The sequence below is a fragment of the Ooceraea biroi genome, chromosome 8, assembly GCF_003672135.1.
Source record: "Ooceraea biroi isolate clonal line C1 chromosome 8, Obir_v5.4, whole genome shotgun sequence".
Lineage (NCBI taxonomy): Eukaryota > Metazoa > Arthropoda > Insecta > Hymenoptera > Formicidae > Ooceraea > Ooceraea biroi.
In genome coordinates, this window is record NC_039513.1 from 11,529,966 (window position 1) to 11,556,072 (window position 26,107).

At 43.5% G+C, this 26,107-nt stretch overlaps 3 protein-coding genes across 15 annotated transcripts in view; 1 reads left to right on the forward strand and 2 right to left on the reverse strand.

Moving 5' to 3' along the window:
• Positions 1-144: 144 nt before the first annotated feature.
• On the reverse strand, positions 145-10,966 carry LOC105280728. The gene is made up of 8 exons (XM_011341459.3): positions 10,792-10,966; positions 9,773-9,918; positions 9,501-9,701; positions 9,027-9,391; positions 8,756-8,951; positions 8,412-8,653; positions 7,924-8,335; positions 145-7,809 (listed from the first exon to the last, which is right to left on the reverse strand). Exons 2-8 carry the CDS (start codon positions 9,902-9,904, stop codon positions 6,889-6,891), a joined length of 2,469 nt encoding a protein of 822 aa, XP_011339761.1. The 5' UTR covers positions 9,905-9,918; positions 10,792-10,966; the 3' UTR covers positions 145-6,888.
• A 1,081-nt stretch (positions 10,967-12,047) lies between these two features.
• On the reverse strand, positions 12,048-17,322 carry LOC105280730 (leucine-rich repeat-containing protein 57). Of its 5 annotated transcripts, none has more exons than XM_011341474.3 (2): positions 14,916-17,146; positions 12,048-13,701 (listed from the first exon to the last, which is right to left on the reverse strand). In XM_011341474.3, the coding sequence occupies exon 2, from the start codon at positions 13,660-13,662 to the stop codon at positions 12,946-12,948; it is 717 nt and encodes a 238-aa protein (XP_011339776.1). In that variant the 5' UTR covers positions 13,663-13,701; positions 14,916-17,146; the 3' UTR covers positions 12,048-12,945. The 5 variants fall into 5 exon arrangements, with proteins under 5 accessions (XP_011339776.1, XP_011339778.1, XP_019887665.1 ...); XM_011341476.3 differs by lacking the exon at positions 14,916-17,146 and adding an exon at positions 14,198-14,411; XM_020032106.2 differs by lacking the exon at positions 14,916-17,146 and adding an exon at positions 17,190-17,322 and having other exon boundaries at positions 12,147-13,701.
• The window catches only part of LOC105280729 (guanine nucleotide-releasing factor 2), a 44,343-nt gene continuing 33,056 nt past the window's right edge, over positions 14,821-26,107 (forward strand). For 7 of the 9 annotated variants that reach the window (XM_011341462.2, XM_026971939.1, XM_026971940.1 and 4 more), the window contains exons 1-2: positions 17,985-18,070; positions 23,226-23,646. In XM_011341462.2, the coding sequence (XP_011339764.1) occupies positions 23,460-23,646 (187 nt within the window). In that variant the 5' untranslated portion in view covers positions 17,985-18,070; positions 23,226-23,459. Of the gene's footprint in view, positions 14,959-17,984; positions 18,071-21,821; positions 23,647-26,107 lie in introns of those variants that run through there. The other 2 variants (XM_011341467.2, XM_020032105.2) reach the window with 2 other exon arrangements.

Sequence of the window (26,107 nt, forward strand, 5' to 3'; positions counted from 1 at the left end):
CTTTTCTTGTGCTTGATTTTCCTGTGCATATCACTCATTTACGCTCATTTTAATTTTTAATATCTTTCAAATGCACTTTGATGCATATTTTAATATTTATAATGCAGGAATGGAAAGACGTAGTAGTGCAATATCGCAGTCATATCAAGTCTACACGTATCATTTATTATTCTCTCTTTACAGTAGCGATTCCGTAATCACCGATCATCGATCGAGGTCGATGATCATTTTTCTTCTCGCTTTTCTTTTTTTTTGTACGTGGATCTCCGCATACGCGTCACTTGAATCAATGAAACGGATGAAGTATGAAAATGAAAAGTGAAGAGATTTATGGATCAGTCTCTTTACACAAGCTGAGTAAAACAACAATGAACACGGAGAGCACGGTTCCCCAACAGGCAAATGCCATGCGTCGTGCCATGATAACGATTAAAACGACACGTGAATTCGATAGCTTGGCGCACCAACGACGGACAGCTTAAAAAAGACGGGACTGTAGTTAATCTTACGTAAAATCTATTTATACGCATACATGATGCATCCCAGGATCATCGTTCTTACTTTTATCTATGGTTTCTTTTTCCTCAAAGTCTATCTATCTGCAACAAAACTTTGTCGATACAACGAATAAGTAAAATTCGGATAATTCAAAATTGCATATTTTTATTCTTTATTCTTGTGCTACTGAAATTTTCCTTGACGAATCTTGACCTCAGATTGTTGGAAAAGAAAACCATAGATTCACCGAGTATGGCGGTGGTCCTGAAACATTCTGCATATATATTTATATATATATATAGTATTTATACTATAAACATAAAAATGTTGTGCTCCAGCCGTTCCCTTTCCATTTCCTTCAATTTCATTACGTAACGTATGCCGTTTATCACAAAGCATGCAAAAATCACTCTGAAGCTTTAGGTGAGAGGTATTATTTCTCATATCAATCGCATGTTCAACAAATGTGCGTCACATCAGCGGTTTATTTCGCTCACGGGTAGCCCATCTCGGAATGGGTAGTAATGATAATATGTACAATGCAGAGGATGATCGGAGGGTTTCGGGTGACGTGATACGATTCAGTGATTAGCGATGCAAAGTGCCGAGTCGCAGAGATGATTTCTGTCCGATGGTGATATCCGGACGACCTGCGGGGAATGGGAAGAGCATCGGCGAGAGCAGTAGTCACAATATCCGTACAAGCGCAGGCGGTGTATATACAGAGTCCACTACTGAATTAACGTTAGAAATAGAAATGTACGCAGAAACGTAAATTCAGAGATCTGCGGAGATAAGTGGTTCTATCACACATGAATTTTGGCGAAAACGATTTAACGTCTCCCTCCTAGCGGCAAGGGTGCGAAATTTCGAGGTGCGGGACCGGACCGGACAGGTCACCTTTGACTCGTCTTCGTTTTCGCGCGTCTTACCTCCGCGATGACAAATAATCCGGAATAATACGGCTCGCTTTGTCATATCTATCGTTCCTTACAATTTATCGCACGCGCACACAGATCTACACACATATGCACACACGTATACGCAAGCACGCAATCCAAACGCATTCACACTCCTCGTTTTATTTTGCCTATCTCTTCCCCGTGCGTTTCACAGACATCCCTCTCCACACGAAGATTACAGAAATTGGAATTTCGGCTCGGCGATCCACTTTGCCCGCGAGGACTCTTTTTGCCAGTCTACTAGCTGCAATCGCAACGAGTTTTTAATAACTAAAGTAATCCCTACAAATCCGGATTGCGAACGCGGTGGAGTGACTTTCTTCTTTATCAAATAATAAAGAGAGATTTCCAATGTTGTTGGCACGAAAACACTATCAATTGATCGTTTTGAGAATTACAAAAGCAAGAATTACAAAATTATGAACACCTCACAGAAATGGCTTACTTACATTAGAATATATTGTCCAAAGTACATATTTAAAGACAACATTCGTTACGAACACGTTGCTGGTACGAAAACTTGTAATTTGGTGTTACACACCGCTTATTGATACTAGCCATCTTTTCTAGACCACTAGAAACACTCGGCATTTCTCTTTTTCCGATCGAAATACAATGATACGACTGTGTATGTCGATATATATATAAAAACTGTCAATTACATAATCACGATACTTTTGATCACAAGAAATAAATGGAAAAGGGACTTTCCACATTTGAATAACCAGCACTCGATTCAGTAAATCATGCCGAGGACTACCGAGGAAAATCAGAAACTTAATCGACCGTCTCGCGCGCACATACATCGTCCAGGCACCAGTTCACTCAGCACCCGCTGTTCCACAAACTAACAGTTTTGCATAATTACGCTCAATCGAAAACTTAATTGATCTCACTCTCTCGATTTGGTCAATTTAGTTACGTGATACGAGTAAATAATTAAATAATTCGCTTATTTCGTTAAGTAGCATACAATAGGAAATAAAAATTTCAAAAAGCGGCCAACGTATCTTCTTTTTCTCTCACTTAATAACTGGTCTCGCCGAATAGACCGACTGTTCGCGGATTATTTGATTCAACAACGTAGAATAGTCTAAATTTACAAACAACAGCGTAAATTTAATTGTGCATTGACTAAAGCGCTTCTGCCGTAAGCATTTCAAAAGTTTGTCATTTTAGTGAGAGGCCGAAACTCCACTTTGATACCAAACGGCCAAAACGGAATCGATTATCACATAATCTCTGGATTGTATAATAAATGAAGTAATCTCTAAAACGCACAATTATACAATTCTCTTCGCAATTGACGTCGGCAGAACGCGGCAGAAGACACTTGCTATTGTGCCAAAGAGATTGGAATTTCTGCGCTTCGTTCGCAGTCTCGCACGATGACGAACGCTAAACACGCCATCACGTCAACGAGAACCCGCTGGGTGATCCGGAGGATCCGTTCTGGAAGTAACACGCCGAGCTCTCTTCGCTCGTATCGCATACTCTGTAATCGCCATACAAACGGTATATAACTATGCGTTAGTCTGGATCATGTATTTGTAGGATATTTATATATGAAAAAAGAGGAATGGGCGAGAGGGAGGAGGAGGAGAATGTGGAAATCGTAATATATACGTACGATACTGGCAGTATAATCGTTCGCCTCCTTACGCGATCTCGCGCACATTTCACCCTAATTAGACTCTCGGACCACCACGCCGATTAATGCGCGCAAATACGCGCGGTCAAATATACATGCTTCGTCGCGGTAATTAACTACAAATGACATTTCCCTTCGCAACAAGGAAATTTGCGCGCGAATCGACGCGGATTCATACGTGGCGTTAGAGAATGTGGAACCGAATGTCGGCCGGATCTCAAGGATATATAAGGAGAATACGAAAATCCTCGTAGAACCAAAATGACAAAACCGCGGCTCCAAAACCCGGAAGCCAAAACTGATAGAATTATCATCCTAGATGCGTGAACATCGTACGTAAACTCTCGTACAAAGCACCGCAAAATTGTAAGCTCAACGTTCGAGCTGGTCATTATCGCTTTGAATCATAACAATGCAACATTGGCGCAAGATGTTCTTCGTTCACTCTTGAGCGTACGAGAGCGGAAACAGCAACCGATCATTCGCTGAATTTATTTCCGTAGCTTTAACATCATTAAATCAGCGAAGGTGGCATGGGAGGGCCTAAACTCGCAAACTCGCAAATCCACTGTGGTTACTGCATGGCGTTAGTTCAGTCAAATGAGAAAACAAACAAGCACTGTAAAGAAATGTAAATTATCAAAGCAGACTAGTAACAAATTGAAAAAAAGAAAATGCTCGAGGGTATCAATATTAATAAATAATTAATACGTTTGAATGTATGTTATGATAATAATTTGACTCTGTCCCGATACTTTCCAACATTACATCTTTCCTTCGCTACTAAATTAATTAACGTTCCGTCACACGTATTATTCGATTGATGTAACATGATTGCGGCATACTCAATAGAGCTTATTTCGTTGATACGTATACGTATAGGAAAAGAAGGTACATGTCAGTATCTATCGGGTCAGGGTCAGTACGTGCAGCGACGTGCGTAAACGCATCGAGCATTTTCTACAATAATTCACCACTACTTGAATCGTGAAACTTGTTACGTGAACTTTAATAAACTGATTGAGATTTGATTTCTCCTGCGCCACCTCCTGTACATCGATCGCGGGAAATTGCCTATATCGCGAATTCATGTTATATTTCATAAAGTCAGATGCGCCTGCATGCACGTATAAAACGGTTCGTTGAAGTTTCGTCGCAAATTAGCAACGTGTCTCCGCGCAATCTTGTATTCGCACTTTTTTTTATTCGCATATGCAGTATATATAATGACCGACGATGAATATGAATTAAAAAATTTTGTTTAATTGAATGGTACTATATTATCATAACGCAGGCGTTATGTGACGTCGCTTAAATATAACTTAGAAGTTTGGCAGTGTCCATTTTTTGTCTTCGTCCAATATTTACCTACGTATTACTCTAGAGAGAGATATCTATAGAGTTTACTGTGGTATGATTCGAAAAAGATGTTTTGAGACCTGTTACTTGTATATAAAGAAACGATTCTTTATATATAAGTGGAATTCATAAGCTGTACCTGACGAAAAATGCAATGAGAAATATTTCTATAAAATGCGATCCGTTAAATATAAAACAAAGAAACATTGTTATAAGAATCATTTTTTCCAGAAACTGATAAAAGAAAGGCTTTTGACATTTGTTCGCGACTGTAATGCAGAAGACAATTTGTGAAAGACTTCTCATCTCATACCACAGTGGCCTCAGATTGCTTTTGAGCCTCTTCCAAGAAATCAAAATGCAAAGGCGCGCAATTGCATTTAGAAATTCAAATAAATAGTGTGTGTGGCAATGAATACTTATTTTATAATGTTGATTGAAGCAATGAGTCGTTTATCATCGTTTGAACATATTGGGAAACCCGCATGAGACTACAAAATAATATTATCTACCCAGTAATCTTGTATAATCTTGTATAATATTCGTTGAGAAATACTTGTATTAAAATGCAAGTGAATATCCGTTTTTGCATTTTTGCGAATAAACATTGTTCAACAGCAAAATTATCATCACTTGAAAAGCCACGATTCGTCTTATTCAAATGAAAAGCAAACAAGAAATCGCATCACGCCAGTTTCCCCGGAAAAAAATGCGCCGTGATGAGAGAACACGTCTGGAAAATACAAAACGAAACTGAATCGCAAGAGCGAGTGTCGATAATTAATGGTAAATAAAAATGAAACGCTTACTAGTTAACACTTCTATTAAGCTCTTTTGATTTGAGACTCTAATAACGACTACTGCAATGTCTATATTATATCGCGCTCTTATAATTGTTTTAGATATTTTCTCTGATTAGTAAGTTATGACCATAGATTCTGTGCAGTCTGAGGTACAAAACGCTTCTTACGCAATAATCCCAGCAGGATCCAGAGTTGTATAAAATAATCTGTTGTATCAAAAATTATTGTAAGAGAATTTGTGACACCGTTACGTTTATCGTCTAGTGGATCTAAATAGTATGCTACACAATCGTACAGATACAAAACCTATTTATATACAATTGCAATTTACTTTCTAGCTGTTCAATGCACAAAGACTGTTTTTTTACAGTGCACAACTATGCGATAATGAGCTCGCTACAGTGCCCGATATAACGCAATTATCAGTTAATTTTCCAATTGTACAATGTTACTTTTGCACAGATAACTTGGCCAATCACTTACATACTCGGTGCGTGATTCGCTTAATTCCAAATGGTACGAAACGAGATGTGTTGTCTTCCCTTAGTCTTGTATAACAATGAGCAATGCCAAGTCTGCATCTTCATCGTCTCAAGTATTAAAATATAATATGCAACTGTATCTTGACGTGTACGTTTTATGCCGCGTCTTTGTGCAAACTGGACGAAATTCAACGTAAAACTTTTCACGATACATTACATTCGTTCTTTTGAGAAAGTGTAATTTATTACTTTTGCCATCCCCACGAAAGGATAATCCGAGACAATGAAGTTACAGAAGCGAAAGACTATCTCTATAAAAATGTATTGAAAAATAACCTTTGCAGGATGTTTGCTCTGTTTTACTCTGTACTACCCAACCACTAACATTTCGCTTAGTATGTCAGTTCAAGTGAGAGGAACAACTGTCTGTCTCAATTTCTTTCTTTTTCTTTCGCCGTCGTATTTCTGGTACATCCCTAACACTCGGAAACGATTGGCCAATCCTTTCTCCCGATGAATGTAAAGCACACGGAATCAGTGTTACGCGCGATTTACATCATCGATTCCTTCGCAAGAGTCTACTATGCTACACTATTTACAATTGATAAGCAACACATCTGATTGTTCCTGTAAACGTTTTCTCGACGGCAGCGAGCATTCCCGTATACCTGGTAATTTTTAAATAATTGGAAAGATACGCGCCGAGAGGCAATACGAATGATAGATTCTCTCTAATGGATAAAAGTAAATGAATATAAAAATCCGTTATATATAATGACACGATCGATAAATCCTCGAACAGACTTTGTAATTTGTAATGAAATTGTAAGAGAAATCCTTACAACACAAGGAATAACTAATAGTTGAACGCAACGCGATGCACACTTACAAGAACATTCACACATTCTATGCCGATAAACACGTACATTCCTCACGAGATGTACGTAACGAGTGGCAGTGCACGTGACGCAAAACGACCTGAATCGTTTTGCTGTAAAACACCGAGGACTGATCGCGAGACGCCGGTAGCCGACCGTCGGCACTACTACTACGACAGCGCAACGCGCCTGTCGCCAACCTAAAATTCGTGTGCGATTGCAATGTCGGATTGATCGTAAGCTGATTGTTTACCGTTAAGTGTTGAGTCCCTCCCATTCGATGAGGTACTGCGTCTGACCGTTCGGTCCTATCCTCTTCGCTTTGATGACAAACTTCTCACCGGCAGCTATCCTGTTAGCTGCACCAAAGTAGATATTCACCGACGATTTCAAATCGTCGAGGGATATGTCGGGCGTAGTTTGCTTCACGGGCGAACACTTTGGCGACGAAGGTATACTGCCCTTCCGTTGCGGTTGCGGATCAGGAGGAGGTAATTTCTCGTTACTCTGTCGTTGCCTCAACCTCCTACCGTTTAAGGCATAATCCACACAGTTGCCAATTTGACTACTCGCACTGCTCGAGGCACCATTGAAAGAACTTCTTAAATTTCTGGCGAATTCACTTTTAACTTCGTTATTACGGGCTGGCAGAATGGTCGCGGTCTTGCTGGCGGTGTGTTGAAACTGCTGCTGCATCTGCTGCTGGGGCGGTCGCCCGCGTCGGTGTTGCCTCCTGCGCTTCACTTGTCCGTTCCTGTCGACGATAATATCCTTCTCCGAGAGCTGCCTCTTGGCTGGACGTACAACCGGCGGTTGCGAGATCACAGGTGTCAACGGTAGCGGCAGAGTGATGGGACATTGGCTGTACGACAACGGCGTACTCGAGCTTGCTTGATTGATGCTGCAAGGCGTGCCCACCAGGTCACTGAACGGATTATTCTTTCCTTCGAAATCTTTCGGCGGCGGAATGAAAGAATCGAGGGTTCCCCTCGAGCTCGTTTCGTCTCCACTCGTATCCGCCGGCGTCGAAGGTGGCAAGGGATGCATCAGATCCACGGAGCTCGGCACCGACAGCTCCGACATGCCCGATGTCGTGGCCGGTGGCGTCGGTGGCCCGGACACCGAAGTCGGTGGTGTCGGCGGCAAATCGGATGCCTCGGAACTGCGTGACTTGCTCTGTAGCGAGAAACAAAGTATTTACGACCAAGCTTTCGCTTTCCTTCGACGAAAGTGTCGGATACATTTGTTACGGAGAAAGAAATGAGGAAGAAGCGTCATCTTGATCCTTACCTTGGCAATAGCGTTCTTCAGTAGTTTCCTCGCTTTTCTGTATCTCGCTTCTCGCACCCCTTGCGACGATTTTCCCATAGTACAGTCTCCTTTCTCCCGTTTTTTATGTTTACGAAACATTCTGTCTCGTGAACTACCCAATGCCTTCAGACGACGTCTTCTTTGGAAACTCAATTTAGGAAATGGGAATGATTTCTTTACAAAACCGCCACCGTTATACCTTTCCCTCAAAGACTCGGTCGACTGACTGGGTGGACTTGGACTTGGACACGAGCTCTGCTCCGCTTCCGAATTTTGATAAATTGTACCTCGCATTACCAGATCCGAGGGATTCACAGGAATTTCCACGTTTTCAGCCACGCTTTGCCTCAATGCGATCAATTGTTTTGTACTTTCTGGCAAACTCACAGGACTGGTGGGCAGATAATCAAGTTATACAATTACAGTTTATCGCGCAGATTACATTACGATATACGTGTAATACCAACCCTATTTGCGGAGGAAGATATTGCAGTCTTTTATTGGCGCCCCAACATCTACGTAACACGGAATCATCTATCTCGCCGGACGCTGGAAGATTGACGATCGGACAGGGTGGTGGCAGTCTGACACGGAGGCCCCATATCGTCGTGCGCTTCTTTATCTCTCTACCGCACTTGAATCTGTTTCTGTTGTTCGTCAATATTGCCAATATCGATTCCCTGCGTACTTGAGCACTAACATCTCTAATCTAGAAAAGCGTACGGTAAACATTATAGCAAAAACTACCGTTCGCCAAGACCAAGACACGTTGCGTGCACGTCGGAAAACGTTTTACTTTACAGACACTTACTCGTGGTGGAAGCTGCAGAGTGTACCAGTTATCGTTCGCGTAGGGTATAATAACGGTATCCAAATCGTAATACTTTTTAGCGTTATAAACAGTCAGATTGTACAACATCAGGTGCACCAGATCCACCCATTTCATTTCCAAACGCCGAACAAATTCCTTCCCGTAATTGCACATTGAACAAACGAAGACGTAAAACCTGCAAGAGGGTCGTCAGCGATTTAGCGACACGCGTCACAGATCTTCGATTGGCCTTTGATCGACTTGTACTCACCTATCACCACTGTACAAGGGGTGAGTTAAGCATCTGATGCACTTCTCGTGAAACCATTGCTTGCAACGAGCACACTGTAACATTTGCGCGTACCATTCACCGTTAAGTCCACAGTAACAATAAATCTGTTCGGCGTTTACTCTGTGATGCGCATCCCAGGTTAACATATCAGGATCATACGGCAATTTCGTCATATCATCCGGTGGTGGTTGAGGTTGGTCCCTACCGCTGCAAACCTTTCTAATACTTGCTTTAACCATGGAAGTCTTCGGCTCGCAAGGCTCACGCGTACGCGGCTGGCTATCCGTGCACCTCTTGCACATCCAGCGAGTATCTGCACTTGGTTCCTGTTTTGGTATCTGAGGCTGCAAAATTTCAGACAGAATTCCCTCTTGCTAAATTGTATCTCTATCAAATGTTTGTGAAAAGTAGTTTCATTTATCTTTAGAAATAACGTAAGCGCTTGCACCATACCTGATGACACATTTGATGATAGCCACGGCCACACTTGTCGCAAACGATAATGTCATTGTCAGTCTTGGGCTGAGATTTTTTGCAAAGAACACACATAACATCCGAATCTGGAGTAGCCAGCTTCGCCAGCTCTTTAAACGATGACCAGGAAGATGTATTATCCATAAAATTGACAAGACATCTCTCCCTTGCCAAGTCCACCTAAAGCACAAATCATCTGTCACACCTTTTTCAATCTAAGTACAGAGAGATATACAAGCTGACATACACACCTCGACAACTGTACCAAGGTAAAATTTCCCATCTTTGTGTTGAAGAACGTCATCCCCATGAGAGAAGCCAACCCGCTGTTGTTCCCTGGTGGTGCTATCGGGCGCTGCCAGACTCTCCTCCAGTTCTGACATTTTCTACCCTGTTTCTAAACCAGAAATTATGATAAATTATGATTTGCTGGTCTGTCAAGCAAATCATTGAAATTCTCAAACACGTATCCGTCAGAAATCAAGTTAGATTTGTACAAGCTATCGCAAGAACTTGACAGGTTATTTCAAAGACACGAATGTATGCTGCGCTCATCTCGCTTTCCAAAAAAATAAATAAATTCCCCGTTTCTCGTCGTTTTACGTACTAACCCATAGTATTACCCGATTGAAATCCACGATTTGAAAACTGTCAAGGATAACGACGACTCTGTGAAACTCGAATCGCGTGAACCACTGGAAGAAGAAAACACGGTCGCGCGGGTTTAACCTAGGGAAAACGATCGCGCGCAACCATATGATCGGCGTCTGATTAAAGAAACGGTCCGGCGCACTCACTCCCTGTCGTCGACAGGAGGAGCACCGTGATGTGATGTCGCCCCATGCCGATCGCGCGGCACGACATTTAATCGTCGACGGCGTAACAACGACGCCGGGATCTCCGCGCGCTTCGTCGAACCGCGACTTCGTCAATCTTGCCTCTCCACGCGAACGATTCTCCGCGTCGAGCCGATCAATCGAGGAGCACACGGGACGGACACGGCGCGGGGAATAGGGAGACGAAGGAGAAACGAAGAGAGAAAGAAAGAGAGAAAAAGACGAAGAGGAACCACACCAACCCCCGGGACGATCGTCGCTCGACATCGGGGCGGTGCTCGCCGGGGCATACCGACGACGATGTTCCCGGTGGTCGCGCGCGACGACGGGAAACGCACGTTTCGGCGGTGGCCGCGCGTCGTAAATAAAGCCTGCACCGGGCCGGTGGAAGGCGACGCGAGGCGGCCCGGGTCGGTCCCGCTCGATTATCGTACCTTGAGAGGCGTCTCGGCCGTCGGAATCACGCGCTGCTACATGCGGGCCTCATTTTCCAACTCCAATCAGCCATTTGACGCGATCGGGGGGCCCCCGGCCACGGTCGGCTTGGTCTCGCTCGGTGTCTCGCACGCACGTCCGCTCGTTCGCTGTTCGCACACTAGCGGCGACGGCGGCGGGCAACAGCCCGACTTCGCGGGCTTCGGCGTACGTCGGCGATACGTCGGCGATACGCGTGCTGCCCGCGCCGATCAGGACGACGCCCCGGGCACCCTCGTAGGCCGGCCGCACGATCACCACGCGTCCCCGGTAATCGGCATTACCGCGGCGAACTCTCGGCGCACGTTCATTGTGTCCCGTGGAAATTCGAACGAGCCCCGTCCGCCATGTACGGGGAAACACTTGCTGGCCGCTGCTATTCAGCCGCGCGCGCGCGCGCGCGCCACCACGGAACGATACGGCGAACCACGTAGGAACGTAGCGAGACGCCGGGAAACCCCTTTGGATTTCGATGTAGCGAATCGGTATACTTTCTTCCTTTCGTCCCGGTGTCGAACACTGTGACTTGACAGATTACAAGTACCGATTAAATCGATCCGTAATTCCGACACGAATCACGAATGGAAATATGTTTAAGATATATTGCAATTTACGGCTTCTAACGAAATATGAAAAATGAAGATGCGGCAGAAGTCGGTTACTTTACAAGCTTCGAGATTATCTCTTCAGGAATAACGTCAAACGTTCTCTGTTGAGTTGAAAAGAAAGCTTTACGTGTAATACAAGATTGCTATGACGTAGACAAAATAGCAACAAATTACGTTAACATCGTTATTTATACCCGTACAAAAATTGACACGTTCATCTTGGAGCGTGGCCTGCAATTCAAAATGGCCGGTGATGGCCATCATTTGGGCCTCTCATTACGGTATAGACACAACATAAACAATCGATGCTTTTTATCGTTCAATCATCCGGAGTAGCGCGACAAATACGAGTAAGAGGAGCTGTCATTTAAGGAATCACGACATCCGGTAGTGGCGTTACTTTTATAAAGGCACCAACATTTCAAACATCAGAGTAGTACGTCTAATGATAACGCATTATCCGCGTAGCGGAATCACAAAATTCCTCGATACGGTTTTCCTTCGTGGCTTTTTGTTTATTCACTGTTCTCGATCATTTATACGTCACGCATCTAAAAGCAACAATGTCTCCCTCTTTCATTCAATGATGTGCTATAATATATATCTTATTTCATTGTTAGAATTTATTAGCAAATTCATCGGCGCTCAGTGATATATATTTTGTATATAATAGACCAACACGAATACGAATAATATACAATGCAAAATAGAATAAAAATAAATACACAATTTTTATTTTCATAAAGTTCTAACAGAGGAATAAGCGAGTATTAAAGTTACGTACAGTCACGTTAAAAAATGTACACGAAAATACATAATTCGAAAAATGTTCAAAATATGTGTGTTTTATGTGCGATAAATATGTAAATATTACATAATACACATGGTAACTTGCATATATATATTTTAATAGAGTTAAATGACTTTTGACTTTATACATACATAGAGTCCCCGTTTTGCGAAGGAATTTTTTTGTTGATTTTTTACTCGAATAACAACTGCATAAAGTGCAAATTTTGCCAGACTTGTACTTTGTAAAACAAAGCCTCGAAATGTGTATAAGGCTCATTGTGAATCTCTCTAATCGCGGATTGTTTAAATTTATTATTATTTTTTTTAATGTGTTATCTCCTCGTCCTTTTGATGTTTTTATCATTAATATTCATCGAAATCTTTTTAACAAATCGAAAGTAATAAACGAAATAAATCAACGTAAAGTTTTCCGATTATGATTATTTATGAATCATTCGTAAAACGCTGCCATGATTTATTTTGATTTGATGATCGTGTGAAAAAGAAAATATTTCCAAATCGTACAAGTTTCTATAAACATCGTGTAGATTTAGGTATATCATCCTCTAATTTTCGGAATGTCTTTGTATCGGCTGCTGGTTCTTGAACTGACGATAAAATTATTATCTAAAAACGCCATATACATGTGTATATATATATATATATATATATCGAGGTAACAAAATTCGTGTTTTTCTCGACAGCGGAGATCTTCTAAAACATCTTCTTTTTCACCGCCGTGTAACGTTCCATGTACGTGTCGTAACCGTCCAGGTTCGCAAACTGTTTCATCTCGAAGAGATTTCCCTCGAGCGCCAACACCGAAACCTTCGAATCTTTGAGGATCTTGAGGGGCACTGAACTTAGCTGCAAACAGTTCTCCTCCAATCGCAACGTCTTCAGCCGCGGGCAGTCCGCCAGTCTCTCGGAAATGGTGGCGATCTGATTCTGATTGAGATTTAATTCGGTTACGTGGAGGTCGGAGGCCGCGTCGGGCACGATCGTTAGCCGATTCCTAGACAGGTCCAAAATGTCCAAGTGCCGGAGGCCGCAAAACATCAGCGGGAAATCGGAGATTTGATTGTCGGACAGATAGACTTGCTTCAGGTGGCTCAGTTTCGACAGCGATGACGGGACCGATCTGATTTGATTCTCCGCGCAGGTGAGGCATTCGAGTTTCACGAGCGCGCCCAACGTGCCCGGCAGAGCCGTCAGTCGATTCTGCCCGAGATTTAGCTGCTTCAGTAGCGTAAAGTCACCGATCTCGTTGGGCAACGCGGTGAACTTGTTCTCGGAGAGATCCAAAGTGCGCAGTAATGGCGCCAAGGCACGTAGGTTCTGCGGGAACTCGTTCAGTTTGCGCTGCGACAGCTTCAGCGTGCCGGTCTTCTTCGCGGTCTCGTAGTGCTGCTTCACGCCAGAGTTGCCCATGTCGCGTCGATGCCCTCGCTAACTGGCGTGGATCCTCCCCTGCGAAGTGCCGCGACAACATTAATCTACACCGCAGCAAAGTTTACAAAGTAATCCTCCTATATTCTAAAAAAGGCGTGTTAACTTCGTGAAGTTCTTTTTTATCGAATATTGAGGCCTCTTTTCCGCGACGCTGATTGGTTCTCTCGCTTGGCTCGAACTTCGTGTTGCGAATGTCAGAATGTCATAGTGGGTCAGTGCGGTTATATTAATTTATTATTTCTTAGGAACGTGAAAACGGCAGCCGTCAATTCTGTCAAATTTGTTGATTGATGAAACATGATGAAATAAATAACACCTTTAACGCCTTTTTTTAGAATAGGATTTGTGTTATTTATCATATAATAAATAATAGATGAATATTATTATTCGAAAACATTATTAATATTGAAAAATAAAATAGCGCGCGCCTGTGGTGCTAGTTATATTTCAAAAGCGTGTGCGTTTTCCGCCGTCTAAACTCTAACCTGTACTTGAAATTCAAGTATAACCGTACTTGGATCGTTTTCGTATCGAGTTGAAAAATAATTCAATTCTCAATTCTCGTTTTTAATCATCAAATTATGGTAATCAAAGATATATTCATGTTCGCAGAGAACGAGAAGGTGACGGCGAAACGGCGGAAAGTTCGCGCGATAGAACTGGCGCGCGACATTGGACTAACTTGCTGCGCGGGCTGTACACTACTCCAGCGCTCGCTTTTTGCGCAGCACTGTACCTGTACCGGCGCGCGTGTTCGGCGGCTGTGTTCACTCCGTTGACGTGCTCCTGCCTCCTGGTCGAGTGCGGAATCGTCACCGCGATCGGGCGACGTTTTGTCGCGCACGCGGTGCCACGGTGGTGCGCGCACGTTCCGTCCTCGCGTCTCGCCCGTTCCGCTCGTGCCCGTGCGTGAGCGTAACGTCGCGTTCGGCCGTGCGGCCGTGGTTAATCCGTACCGGCAATTCCGTATCGGAGTACCGGAGTGAAGTGTCACGCGATTGACAGTGCGTCCGCCATAGCGACTTCAGTTCACGCCCCGTCCGTCCGATGGCGGGTCACGCGCGCGCGCGCTCGCCCGTCCGTCCGAAGAATGGCCGACAAACGAAGATGTAGCGGTGCGCGTTGGGTTTACATCGGACTGAAAACGCGACGACAGTCCCCAGTGCGTGGTCCACGATGCAACGGTACGCGGAAATGGTGAGATAGTGGGATCGCCGCGGGCAACGACGTACCGGTCAACGATGGCCTCCACGCCGAAGATGGAGAAGCATCCGGGTAAGTGAGACAAACCACCCGTTTGACATGCGACTGACGCGAACGAGCGAGCGAGCGAGAGAGACGGAGGGAGAGGGCGCGTACGCGACGAGCGTGCGATCGCGCGATGTTGTTCTCTCTTTCTCTCTCTTTTTCTCTTTCGGCGGGCTCCGGTTGCTCGCCGAGTAACGGGCATCCTCGCATTCCGCGCGATCTCCGTTGATCCGGCGCCGATCTCTCCTCCCGACCCGCTCGCTGCCGGCATTTCGGAGCGACCGATTTGATAAAGTGTCATCGTCGCTGACTGGCAGACTGGCGATACTACCGGATGCGAAATGTCAAAAGCATATGTGTGTCCCGCATGCCAAACGCGCGCGCGCCCCTCTTGATCCTCTCGAGAGAGACGAGAATCTCTGAAACAGATTTTTTATTGAACAAATCTGCAATTTATATTCGTTTCCTTTGATCTCGCAGAGAATCATCTTCCTTCCCTATTTATTTTACGAGAACGGAATAAAGTATGTCGGATGACAAATTGACAAGTACGTCAGATTTGTTTACGATTGGGTGACATGTGATTTCGATAACGCAGCGCAGCGTAACAGGTGTAGCTTATCAGGATTGATACGCACGAGTTGCCGAAGGGACGCATGACGGACGGAGATACGCGAGTAAAAGCAGTTTGATCAATTTGTCGGGTAACTAGCCAACAGCCAAGCGGCCCTATCCCACGTCATCTGCTCCACGTAATTGTATTTAATTCGGGCTGATTCGTTGGCGGCTGCAATCGTGGAGCGTTCAGTTCGGTTTGTTTTACAGAGAAGCCTATTAACCATCGGCTCCAAACGATTGAGTTTTAGTTACTCTGGCCGAATTATAGAAACATTATTCCGTATTTCGAGATTCTTCGACTCTGTTACTAGTAATTAACAGATATGTTTTTTAACTTTGTTTTAATGATACCACAAAGTAAAAATACATTTGGGAATATATATTGACACGTGACAAATTATGTCGTGATTTCAATGGTCGATGACGCAAGCAGAATCGAGCTATCGAGCGAGAATAAATCCGTCACATTGTCGCGACGAGCACGAGTCTCCTCTGAAAGGCGGACTCGTTAAATTTTTAAATAGTATTTAGGGGAGAGTTAGATATAGCGGCATTGAAATGATATTATTCTATGGTAACGAACGTATGATGTTGTGCGGAAAATGTACAATGATGCCACGATATCGTTGAATACACGCTCGGTTATATTTGTCCCGAGACGCGAATAATCTTACGAAAGAGGCGTAACGAGAAAACGGATGATGAGAACGGAGGATTTAAGCGCGAGATCGGGATTTCGTCGAATCCAACTTCATCTCGTAGGATCCTTCGTTTCTGTTTCGCCGCTATTGTGCCCATTATGGCCTTTGTATGCGACTGCTTTATTCGCGATGCTCGTCTAATCCACGAACGCCCTTCCTTTTCGCTACGTTGCGATTGCAGAGAGAACTTTCGCCAACGTGCGTTACTGAAAGTTTCGCGTACTCGTAAAATGAAAAATACGTTTCCTAAATTCGCGCGGTCCGTTTTCAGATCGTTTCAGATCGATTTTAGACGTTATTCGTGGCTTTCCCCTGTTGAATTTCGTTCTGTTTCAAGTATTTCTTCATAGTATTCGTTCTCACGGTGCTAGGATCGCGAAAATACTCGTTTAACAAGATTGCCGTCACGTTTATTCTCATGGAGTAACCGTCACCAGTTGGCGTTATTTCAATTTTATTCCGAGTACGACTAGCTCGCGACGTTCCTACGACGTACGCGTTATTTAGCGCCTTTATTGGTTTCTATTGCCCGCACATCGTTTAGGAACCGCAATCATGCGCAGTCTTCCGTTCCTCTGGCAATCCTACCAATATCTATGCAAATCTTCGGTCGACTGCTACAAGCCTCGTGTCAACTGGTCGATGATGCAGAGCTCGTGCCAGAAACACGCATTCGTAACGCTAACGATGCATCGTGGTAACGTTAACTCAGGACTCATGAATATGCAACCGTTTTCACGTTTCTACGCCGACCGAGTACACAAAAACGTACACGTGTGTAAGAACCGGTCCGTGCACGTGTTACCGTTCATCCGTTCGATTTTGTGTTTCGATCGATCGATCACAATCACGGGTTGACGCAATTCCTTTTCGTCAAGTAAAGAAAACGGCTTTATTAGTCACGGGTTTTAGTACGGAATAGAGAAAATATATACGTACCTCGTATCACTTTTGTGCTCCAGCCATTGAACGCATCAGGACCATTAAGCTGCGAGGAACGAGCTATTCACTGTCGTTTTCCTATGCGAGCCAATTCAGCGTTCAACAACGATGACAATGCCGATCTCTGCGCCAACGCAAGGAGCGAGAATCGATGCTTCTTGAATATAATGCTGGCATGACGCAGGTAGCGATGGCAATGCAGCGATGATCTACAAACATCATGCAATTGATACTTCGAGTAGATTTCTCGTGACACAAGAATATTCGTTCACCGACTTGGATGTTCCGGGATTCATTCGGCTGTGCCCACAAATAAATTGCATCCTCCTTGCTTCGTCTCGTACCTCGCAATAAAGAACGGAGCGTAAGAGCGCCGGCCTCTCTGTACGAGGCCTTTTGTCCCTCTCCTCCGTTAACCCTCTCATCGCCGTCTCTCCCACCCTCGTGTGTCTTTTACTCGCCCGTCCCTCTCTCTCTCTTTCTCTGACCCGTTAAAATAGACAAGGCTTCTTTCCCGGCCAAAGTAACAGATACCACCGGCCGATCTTGCCAACGGCTGGTCCGCGAGAACGACAGTTCACCTCGGGTTCGCGGCGAAGTTGGTTCCGATCCGCAGTGACTTGTCCGCAACTGGATCCGTCCGGTCCAGATTTACGGTCGGCTCTCTCGCAGACGTAAGCGGACGTTTGTCGTTCGTTTCGTCGAGATAATTCCTCCGGGACGATTCGTCTCCAATTCTCCAATCTAACGGACTCGTCGCGATAGTAGATCTCTGTCATCTCTTGACCTCTCTTCTTAACATACGTCATCACGACGACATACGATATTGAACGCGTTAAACGCAGGACAAGTAATGAATTATCGTCGATGTTCCAACGGTAATCTTAGAAATATGAATGGTGCAACGATAAAACTTGCGGAATACGTAGGAGTGTTTCTAAGTAAAAATGCAGGGGTAGAATAAAAAACCGCGCGAAAGAACATATCTCAACGTGTCCGTTAACAGTGACGTGTAAAGGCCATCGAAATGTCAATTCGCTGCTCGGTGTTGCACACGGTAATTGCCTGCGGATTAAGTGGGTGTTCACGGTGATATCATGGGGTTTAAAAGTGTCGCTCGCTGACACGGACGACGATCCGAACCGCCGCGCCGTCTTTTCCGCGTGTTCGGCTTTGTAGACAAGTAGAATCCGCACGGCAGAGTAGAAGTTGATTAATTACTCGATTAAATTGGAGGCAGTTGAATTACGGAGCGCCGATTATGGACGTAATACCCGCCGCTTAATTGCCATGCGGTGTTGTTTACCGTATAATTAATGTGCGATTCAAGGGGAATTGGGAGAATCCGTAACTAATCCGCCTTCTAATTACTTTGTAGCGAGCAATTCGCAATTGTTTCGCGAAACTTGGAAGCAGCAGTTGTTTCGATCGTAGAACACCGAACATTTGTATAACGTTAACCGCGCGTTCACTAAATTTCTCGGTTTTATTTACTGGTGGAACAATGTTGAGACGTATAGCGTTAGATACACAACTCGCGTGATGCAATTATTCTTTGACAAAATCGATAAAACGGTTCGTTCATCCGACATCTGTGATATCTGTATGGTGGAAAGCGATTGTCAGTTTGCTCAAGTCGCGCCGACTTTTCTCCTTCGTGTACAAAGCCTCAGTCATTCAATGCGGTATAGTAATTGCAAGATGCACGCGCGCGATGATCTCAGAAGATCACGATACGTCGCGCGATGTAGAGCAAACGGTTCGCAGACGCTGCGTATTAAACGATCGAGGCGCGATCAGATGGGGGGGATCGTTGCGTGCACGTTTAGCAAAGAAAAGCCGGGGGTAAATCGCGCCTCGTGTGCAGATTTATTCGCGCGTGCAGCGTTAATTAATGCGCGAATTAAACGCGACTATTCTCGCGCCTGTCCATCCTGTTCAACCGGTTCGCATCTCTTTACTGAGATAGGAGTCAAGGCAGATAAGATATAAAGGGTAATCACGGTGTATTTTCGCGTATCGCGATATATTATAATTCCGCGAACTGAACTTGTTAGTTCAATTGCCGATGCGTTATAAATGTGCACAAATGTAAGGTAGAACGCTCAACGTTACCTTTTTCAAACAGTTGTGATAGTATCCTCGCACTGACCGTGAAACAGTGATAGATAATCATCGAGTTTTTCGTTAAATAACAAATGTGTTTTCTATATATGGAAATGTTTTTTGCCGTGTTTATAAGTCACTAAATTAACGAATGAATTATTTATATTGATGGATCAAAACTTGTGCACAAGTCATTACCGATAAAGGTTTGCATAAATATCTCTTCTATCGTCCTTTTTTATCTCGTTTCAAAAAGATATCTTTTCCACAACATAACGGGATATCGCACATATTTATGCGCCACATTTATACCGAAATGCCGACTTATATACCATACGTTTTATGATAGTCGACGACGACGGTGCCAGCGTGTGTTTCTCACGTGCGACGATAAATTTTTACGATACGCATTTGCCATTTATTTTCGGACGTTGAAGTCGTTCGTGGTGTATCGCTCGTGCAATTCAAAAACATCGCCTGGCGAGTGATAACTTTCAGACTCGGTATAACGCAAATTGGCATAAGCGTAAAGATAGCGATGTCCGAACTCTGAAAATAGTGATACGTTGAGCGCGACACACAGGAAACGTATAGCGTAACTGGGTCGCAAGTTCATCAGTGCTAATTATTGCCAATCGGAACATTTCATGCAGTCGTGATATATTCTATAGTCACGAGTCCGCGTCCTGCTCTGCATTCGTGACGATTAATCCATTCGTCAGTAATTGGCATCACGCGTCTCATATTATGAAAAGAATTTCTGCTTGTATAATTTTCTATAGCGACGTTTTACGTTATAAGGTCGATTCTTACGGCAGCACCGAGCTCCGAGTTGAAAATTTGCGTCAAAGCCTTTGCTTACCGTTGCCGAATATAATGTCTGGATGAAAATTCGATAATTTTATGAGACAACAAGTAGTCCAGAAGAACTGTATCTAATTCTTGTGCTTACCGTACCGTGGCACGAGTTACACGACCGACCTCTCGGTACCGTATCGGATTATACGCATCGTTCTGAAAGTAGTAAAAGCAATGTAGGACCTCGGTAGGTGGTCGAAAGGCGGAGAAAAGGTCGGCTTTTCGCTCCAGTAATCGCGAATCGTTTGTTGTACAAGCTTCAAGAAGTTCGATACACTTCTTTGGCCAATATTCTTGCCCGGGAATACGTGTCAACTTCTCGGTGCTCTGTACTGTTCAGATTTTCCTAGCAGGTCATAGGCTTACCTTGGACAGTACTCATACATGCATACGTACTTGATTGTTGTTAGGTCTCTTTATATTAGGGGTGTGATTTAGTTTTGAGGGTTTTTTGCTCAAAAACGCATGTATTTAAATATGATAATGAATGAATACCTTAATCAAAATATTTTCCTTCGTTTTCTATAACTTTTTCCCATCTTTCTGGCAAGAGATGGATTCTACCACGATAAAATGACTCTTCTTTTGAGTTGATCCATTCGTCGACGAATTTTCGCACTTCTTCCAAATTATGAAAGTGTGTATCCTCTAAAGCGTGTTGCATCGACCGGAACAAATAATAATCGCATGGAGCAATGTCCCGAGAATACGCGGGGTGCGGTAAGACTTCCCATTCAAGCTCTAATAGTGTTTGTTTCACTGATAACGCAACGTCAGGTCGAGCGTTGTCACGAAGAAGAATCACTTTCCGTCGTTTACTCGCAATTGGTGGTCGTTTTTGGTCCAATGCTTGCTTCAACTTGTACAATTGGTGTCGATAACGATCAGCCGTGACAGTCTCATGCGGATTTAACAGCTCATAGTACACTATCCCACCAAATACAGAGCATTACTTTTGAACCGTGAATATTGCGTCTCGGAGTGGATGTTGATGGTTCGCCTGGATCCACCCATGATTTTCTGCGTTTCGGATTATCAAAATAGATCCACTTTTCATCCCCAATAACAATCCGAGACAAAAGACTCTTCTTTTTTTGCCTGGCGAACAACGAAATGCAAATGTTCAACCGGTTCGCAATGGCACTTTCCGATAATTGATGTGGAACTCATTTCCCTTCTTTCTGAATTTTTCCTATTTCATGTAAATGTTTGGTAACTGTTGTACGATCAACATTTAATGCTCTGGCAAGTTCTGAAGTGAATTGTGTTGGATTTTCGTGCAATAATGCTTGCAAATCTGCATTTTCAAGCTTTCTTGGTTGTCCCGAGCGTTCTTTGTCCTTCACATCAGTATGACCACTTTTAAAGCGTCTCAACCAGTATTCACACGTCTTAATTGATGGGGCAGAATCACCATACGTTTCCACAAGAATTCTATAACCGTCAGCCGCAGTTTTCTTTTGATTAAAAAACAAAAGCAACGCATGTGGAAAATGCTAAAGAGCTTTCGGAAGTTGCATTTTTACGATGATATAAACACGACTGTTATTGCATCTATTGCTATAATGCTACTAAATGTCATGGATAATGTCAAGACTGTAAGAAACAACAGTTATCGGAAACAGCTATTGGAACAAACTGACACTACAGCCATCTGTTGCAAAACCCTCAAAACTAAAGCACACTCCTAATATATTATATTAAATTTAGAAGCTCTTATCTTTTCGCAAAACATAAAAGTGAAACAATGCGGATTATAACATCATGTTCGTAAATACGTTAACACATTCGTCATATGATTTCATCGTCCTGGCATCTTGACGCTTGTGCAAACGAAATTAAGAGCGTATTAATCGTGCCGCGATCTGCAATCTGAGGATTTTTATAAAGTAAGGAGAGAGAGCGCGCGGAGAATAATTTAATTAGCGAGCGCAGCCGTGAACGTCATTGTATCTCGTCACCGTCGTGATTGAAATCAACGTGAAACATGTAGATGAAATTTCGAGCGGTATCGTGCGATGCAACAGACCTCGAGGAACGAAGCTATTGCTGGTACTTGTCGGGACAGACATTTAATGGCGTCGCGATAAGTTTACGTCTGACACATATTGCGGGTGCGACGCGGAAGCGCTAGACGCAGAAATCGTGACGGAACATCCGACGTGTTAAAATAGACACCCTAGAAACTGATGCCTTAGTGAGACCCTCCACCTACCGCACGGCATAGTACTCGAGGTCGCGATGTATATGTCGTCGCACGTGTATATTTAGGTCTCCTGTCATCGGCTTCGATCTATGAACCGCCAAGTTTCTGCGACTTTGCACTCGATTGGAATTATCAAGGTTGCGATAACATCGGTGATGGTATATTTTTATGAACGGAATCGTACCTTATAATCGTGCGCGATGTTTGTACCTTGTGATTATCATGACCATGGCCAGCAGAAAACTGTAAACTTTGCGTTAAATATAGTTTAATGGTTTCTTTGTGGTGACGTATTGATTAAACTGTCGCTATTTTTACTCTTCAATTTGCTACCCGATTACTCAACGTCTCGGCTATTTTTATTTTTATTGCTTCGCTGTAAGATGATCGATGGATCGCGTGATACATGGCACGTGCATATCGAAGCATGAATTTTTCGGGATAGTAAAACAGATTACCGTCTATTCGATCTCGCTTATCCGTTTCTGATAGAGCCCGCTTGTCGCGCGCGATATTTTTATGGGACGATATCGACTACGCTACAGTGCCTTCGGAGTCATCGAAGCTTGTGATCGTCGATATTGCCCACCGATAACCACAGTCTTGTCGTTATATGATAGTCTGGTGTATTCGCAAAAACTCGACTTTCGTTTTCCCGTCTCGCGAACAGAACTAGACGTGTACAAGCCGAGGTACGGTTTTTCAACAGAAAAGAGATGTTTGCGGAGAAAGAAAGAAGAGATATCGATGACGATACATCGTAAAAATGTTTCGAACGCGGTTTCGTTAACGTTCGGTAAGAAATTATATGTCTAGAAAATTGTACGAAAGTTATAAGTATCGTCTCGGCTATTTCTTTCTAGTTAGTGTACTTGTGCTATTGACTCTTTTATGACTCTTGATGACTTTTCACATCTGTGCAGTACCTATGTACGATCATATCATAAATAGTGAAAGTGAAATTAAACAGTGAAAGTGCATCGTGATAAAAGAAACCTCTTTAAAAATGCAATTCGCCGTTGTAGTAGCAACGAACGATGACGCCAGGTCAATTTTCAAGAGGAATCAATCACGCCCATTCGTAGTAATGCCATAAAATGCCGCAATACGACGACAGCTTCCTTGATTCGCCGATATTTCGGCGGCGAACCCGCAGCTACACGGTGCAAAAACCATTTCTGCCAAAGTCCAAATCTTTTCACGTCACAGCCACACCCTTGCTGCTGGCTGTAACCAATCATGCCAGGACTCTTTCCGGTTCCTTATCGACGTGCAACTTGAAAGGTAATTCCATTAAAAAATTTAGGTTAAGGACGAGGCGCGCGATTTCACATTTCATGTCGACGTCGAGACGTACGACGGCGAGGAATGCGAAAACGTTGACGAACTATTTCGTTCTAACGTTATCTTTTCATATTTTACATGAATTTTGTTGCTTTTATTAAAGATTCGCATAAGCTTGCATCGCTTTGTGAGCGACTGTATTAGAATTTAAGGTCATTATATTTCAAGATTAGGCCGATTTCTCTTAGAATAAACGGCTCATTTATTCTGGCAGACCTTGCTCGCTGTTTTGCTCGCTGTTTTGCTCGCTATTTCGCTCGTTGGCAGTCTGCGAAATTCGGATTGAAACAATTGCATCCTCGCAAGTACGTTACGATTAACATCGTCTGCACTTGCCGCGTTAATCTTTGCGCACGGGCGAGACACACGCGAGAACATCTAGGCGGATAACTACTAGAGTTCGTGCTGTCAATCATATTAAGCACCACGTGCACCGCATCGCAGGTATACCTCCGACCATTAGCATCTAGCTGCTACAGTACGGCGTGCAACACGCCGTCTCTCCCTCGCGACATACACATAACGGATACACCACCCCAGTGATTTCCCTCTGGGCTTGAAGCGTGAGCAAATTGCTACGTTCAGTGTCTCGCGTGCGCTACCACTCTCACACTCGCGGACCCACAGAACGCTTTTGATTTGCAAGTTAATGGACGAAATGATTCTCGCCCGCGGGCGCCGGAGCTAAGTGCAAATCGCAGGGGATTAGAATCTAATCATATGAAGCGTTAATCACAAGCTGAAAGAAAATTTATATTGTATACAGCGACGTTAGCATGCAAGTATAGAGATTATTCATGAATTGTTTCCGAAGAAGCGGCGTATGGAGTAGGATAGTCTCACTTGAATGGACAGCGAAAATAGAATCTATACGCTGGCACGTGAGTTTTCGTGTTACTGGCACACGTTCGACACGAACTTGGGGGGTGACATTCGCCTGAAACATTAAATTATCAATTTTCTACGTAACGATAATTATCGTGTAAATTCAAAGTTCAATTCGTTGGAAATTTCAAGATGCGATTAAAGATTTCTCAATCAAGTTGCACGAGACTCGCTAATTTCATCGGTTATTTGCAGGCCGCCACATCGTTCTCTCCAATATTCTCCCAGTCGTGACGTGTCAAGCCGCGGGTAATATTTGGCGAGACGGGATACACTTTAGAACGGCTTTTGATACGCGGAAATTCGCGGATAAATTTCCGCGGTCCGCAATATAAACATAGCGTCATCATTATTGTGTAGTGGGCATGGTGTATGCGTGTAAGTCGGTGTTAATAAACACGAAGCGGAACGACAGGCGCAATTACCAGCGAAATAAACTTTGTCGGTATCGCCCTGGAAATTAAACTGGACGAACGAAATTTGTTTGAGCGTCAATGACATTGCAAATTTGTAATTTCGGCAACGAACTGCGACTCGCGCGACATATTAACGTCACGACACGAATCGATAATTTGCGTATCTCGCACCAATAAAGTTATTTTATTCAGATTCATATTTAAGATCATATGACCCGCATGCAGGTCCAATTTCACGTGCAAAGTTTCTTAAAATTATATCGTGAAAAGTTGATATATCGTTTTTTGGGGGGTTATTAAAGAAAGCCTATAATAATTAATTAATTAAAAGGAGCAAAAGATTAGACATGCTCTGATATTTTCTTTTACCTAAACGTCTTGAAAGACTTTCTGATCGTTCGTGAAATAAATCTGATAACTCGCTTCTTCTTCAAATTACTTTCCAGTGCGTCGCTAATTCTTTGTTATTAAAGTCTTCATGCTCATTGCCGAAACAAATCCATATTTATGAGCAAAAAGGAGAAACTGCTTCTAAAGTATGCACGAGGTTCTTCCATAACATCCGGCAAAACCTTCTCTGTTATAATAAATACGCTCTCGACGAAAGTCCCGGAGCGGTTTAATTCGCTGTCCCAGAAGCTTCGCATAGGATTGCCAGGAGTATCCCGGGGGATTTTCATGAATAATAATTCGTTGCGACGTCGATATAAATGTCGTACAAGATAGTTCCTTCCGTGCATCAGATATGATAAGTATAATTATCCGCGCCTTTTGCTCTTTACATTAGGATACTCTCCAATGTTGGCCGTTTTCTCTCTCTTTTCCTGTTACTTTCATATCAATCAGTGCAATTTTTCTCTTTGAGATTTAATATACAAGATCTGATCTGCAAATCTTACTTACCTACAAAATATATCTTATGAAAACTGTATGCATCGCATGAAAAATTGATTTTCTATTTTACGAGAATCAAGCAAACGCTATATCTATTTCTTGTTTACTCGATCGTGTTTGAATAAATCAGTTCTCGCGGGTACAGATCGGCGCTTAACGCGCCAATTGGAGATGTAGGAGTGCCGGCCTGTTTTACGAGGGTGACC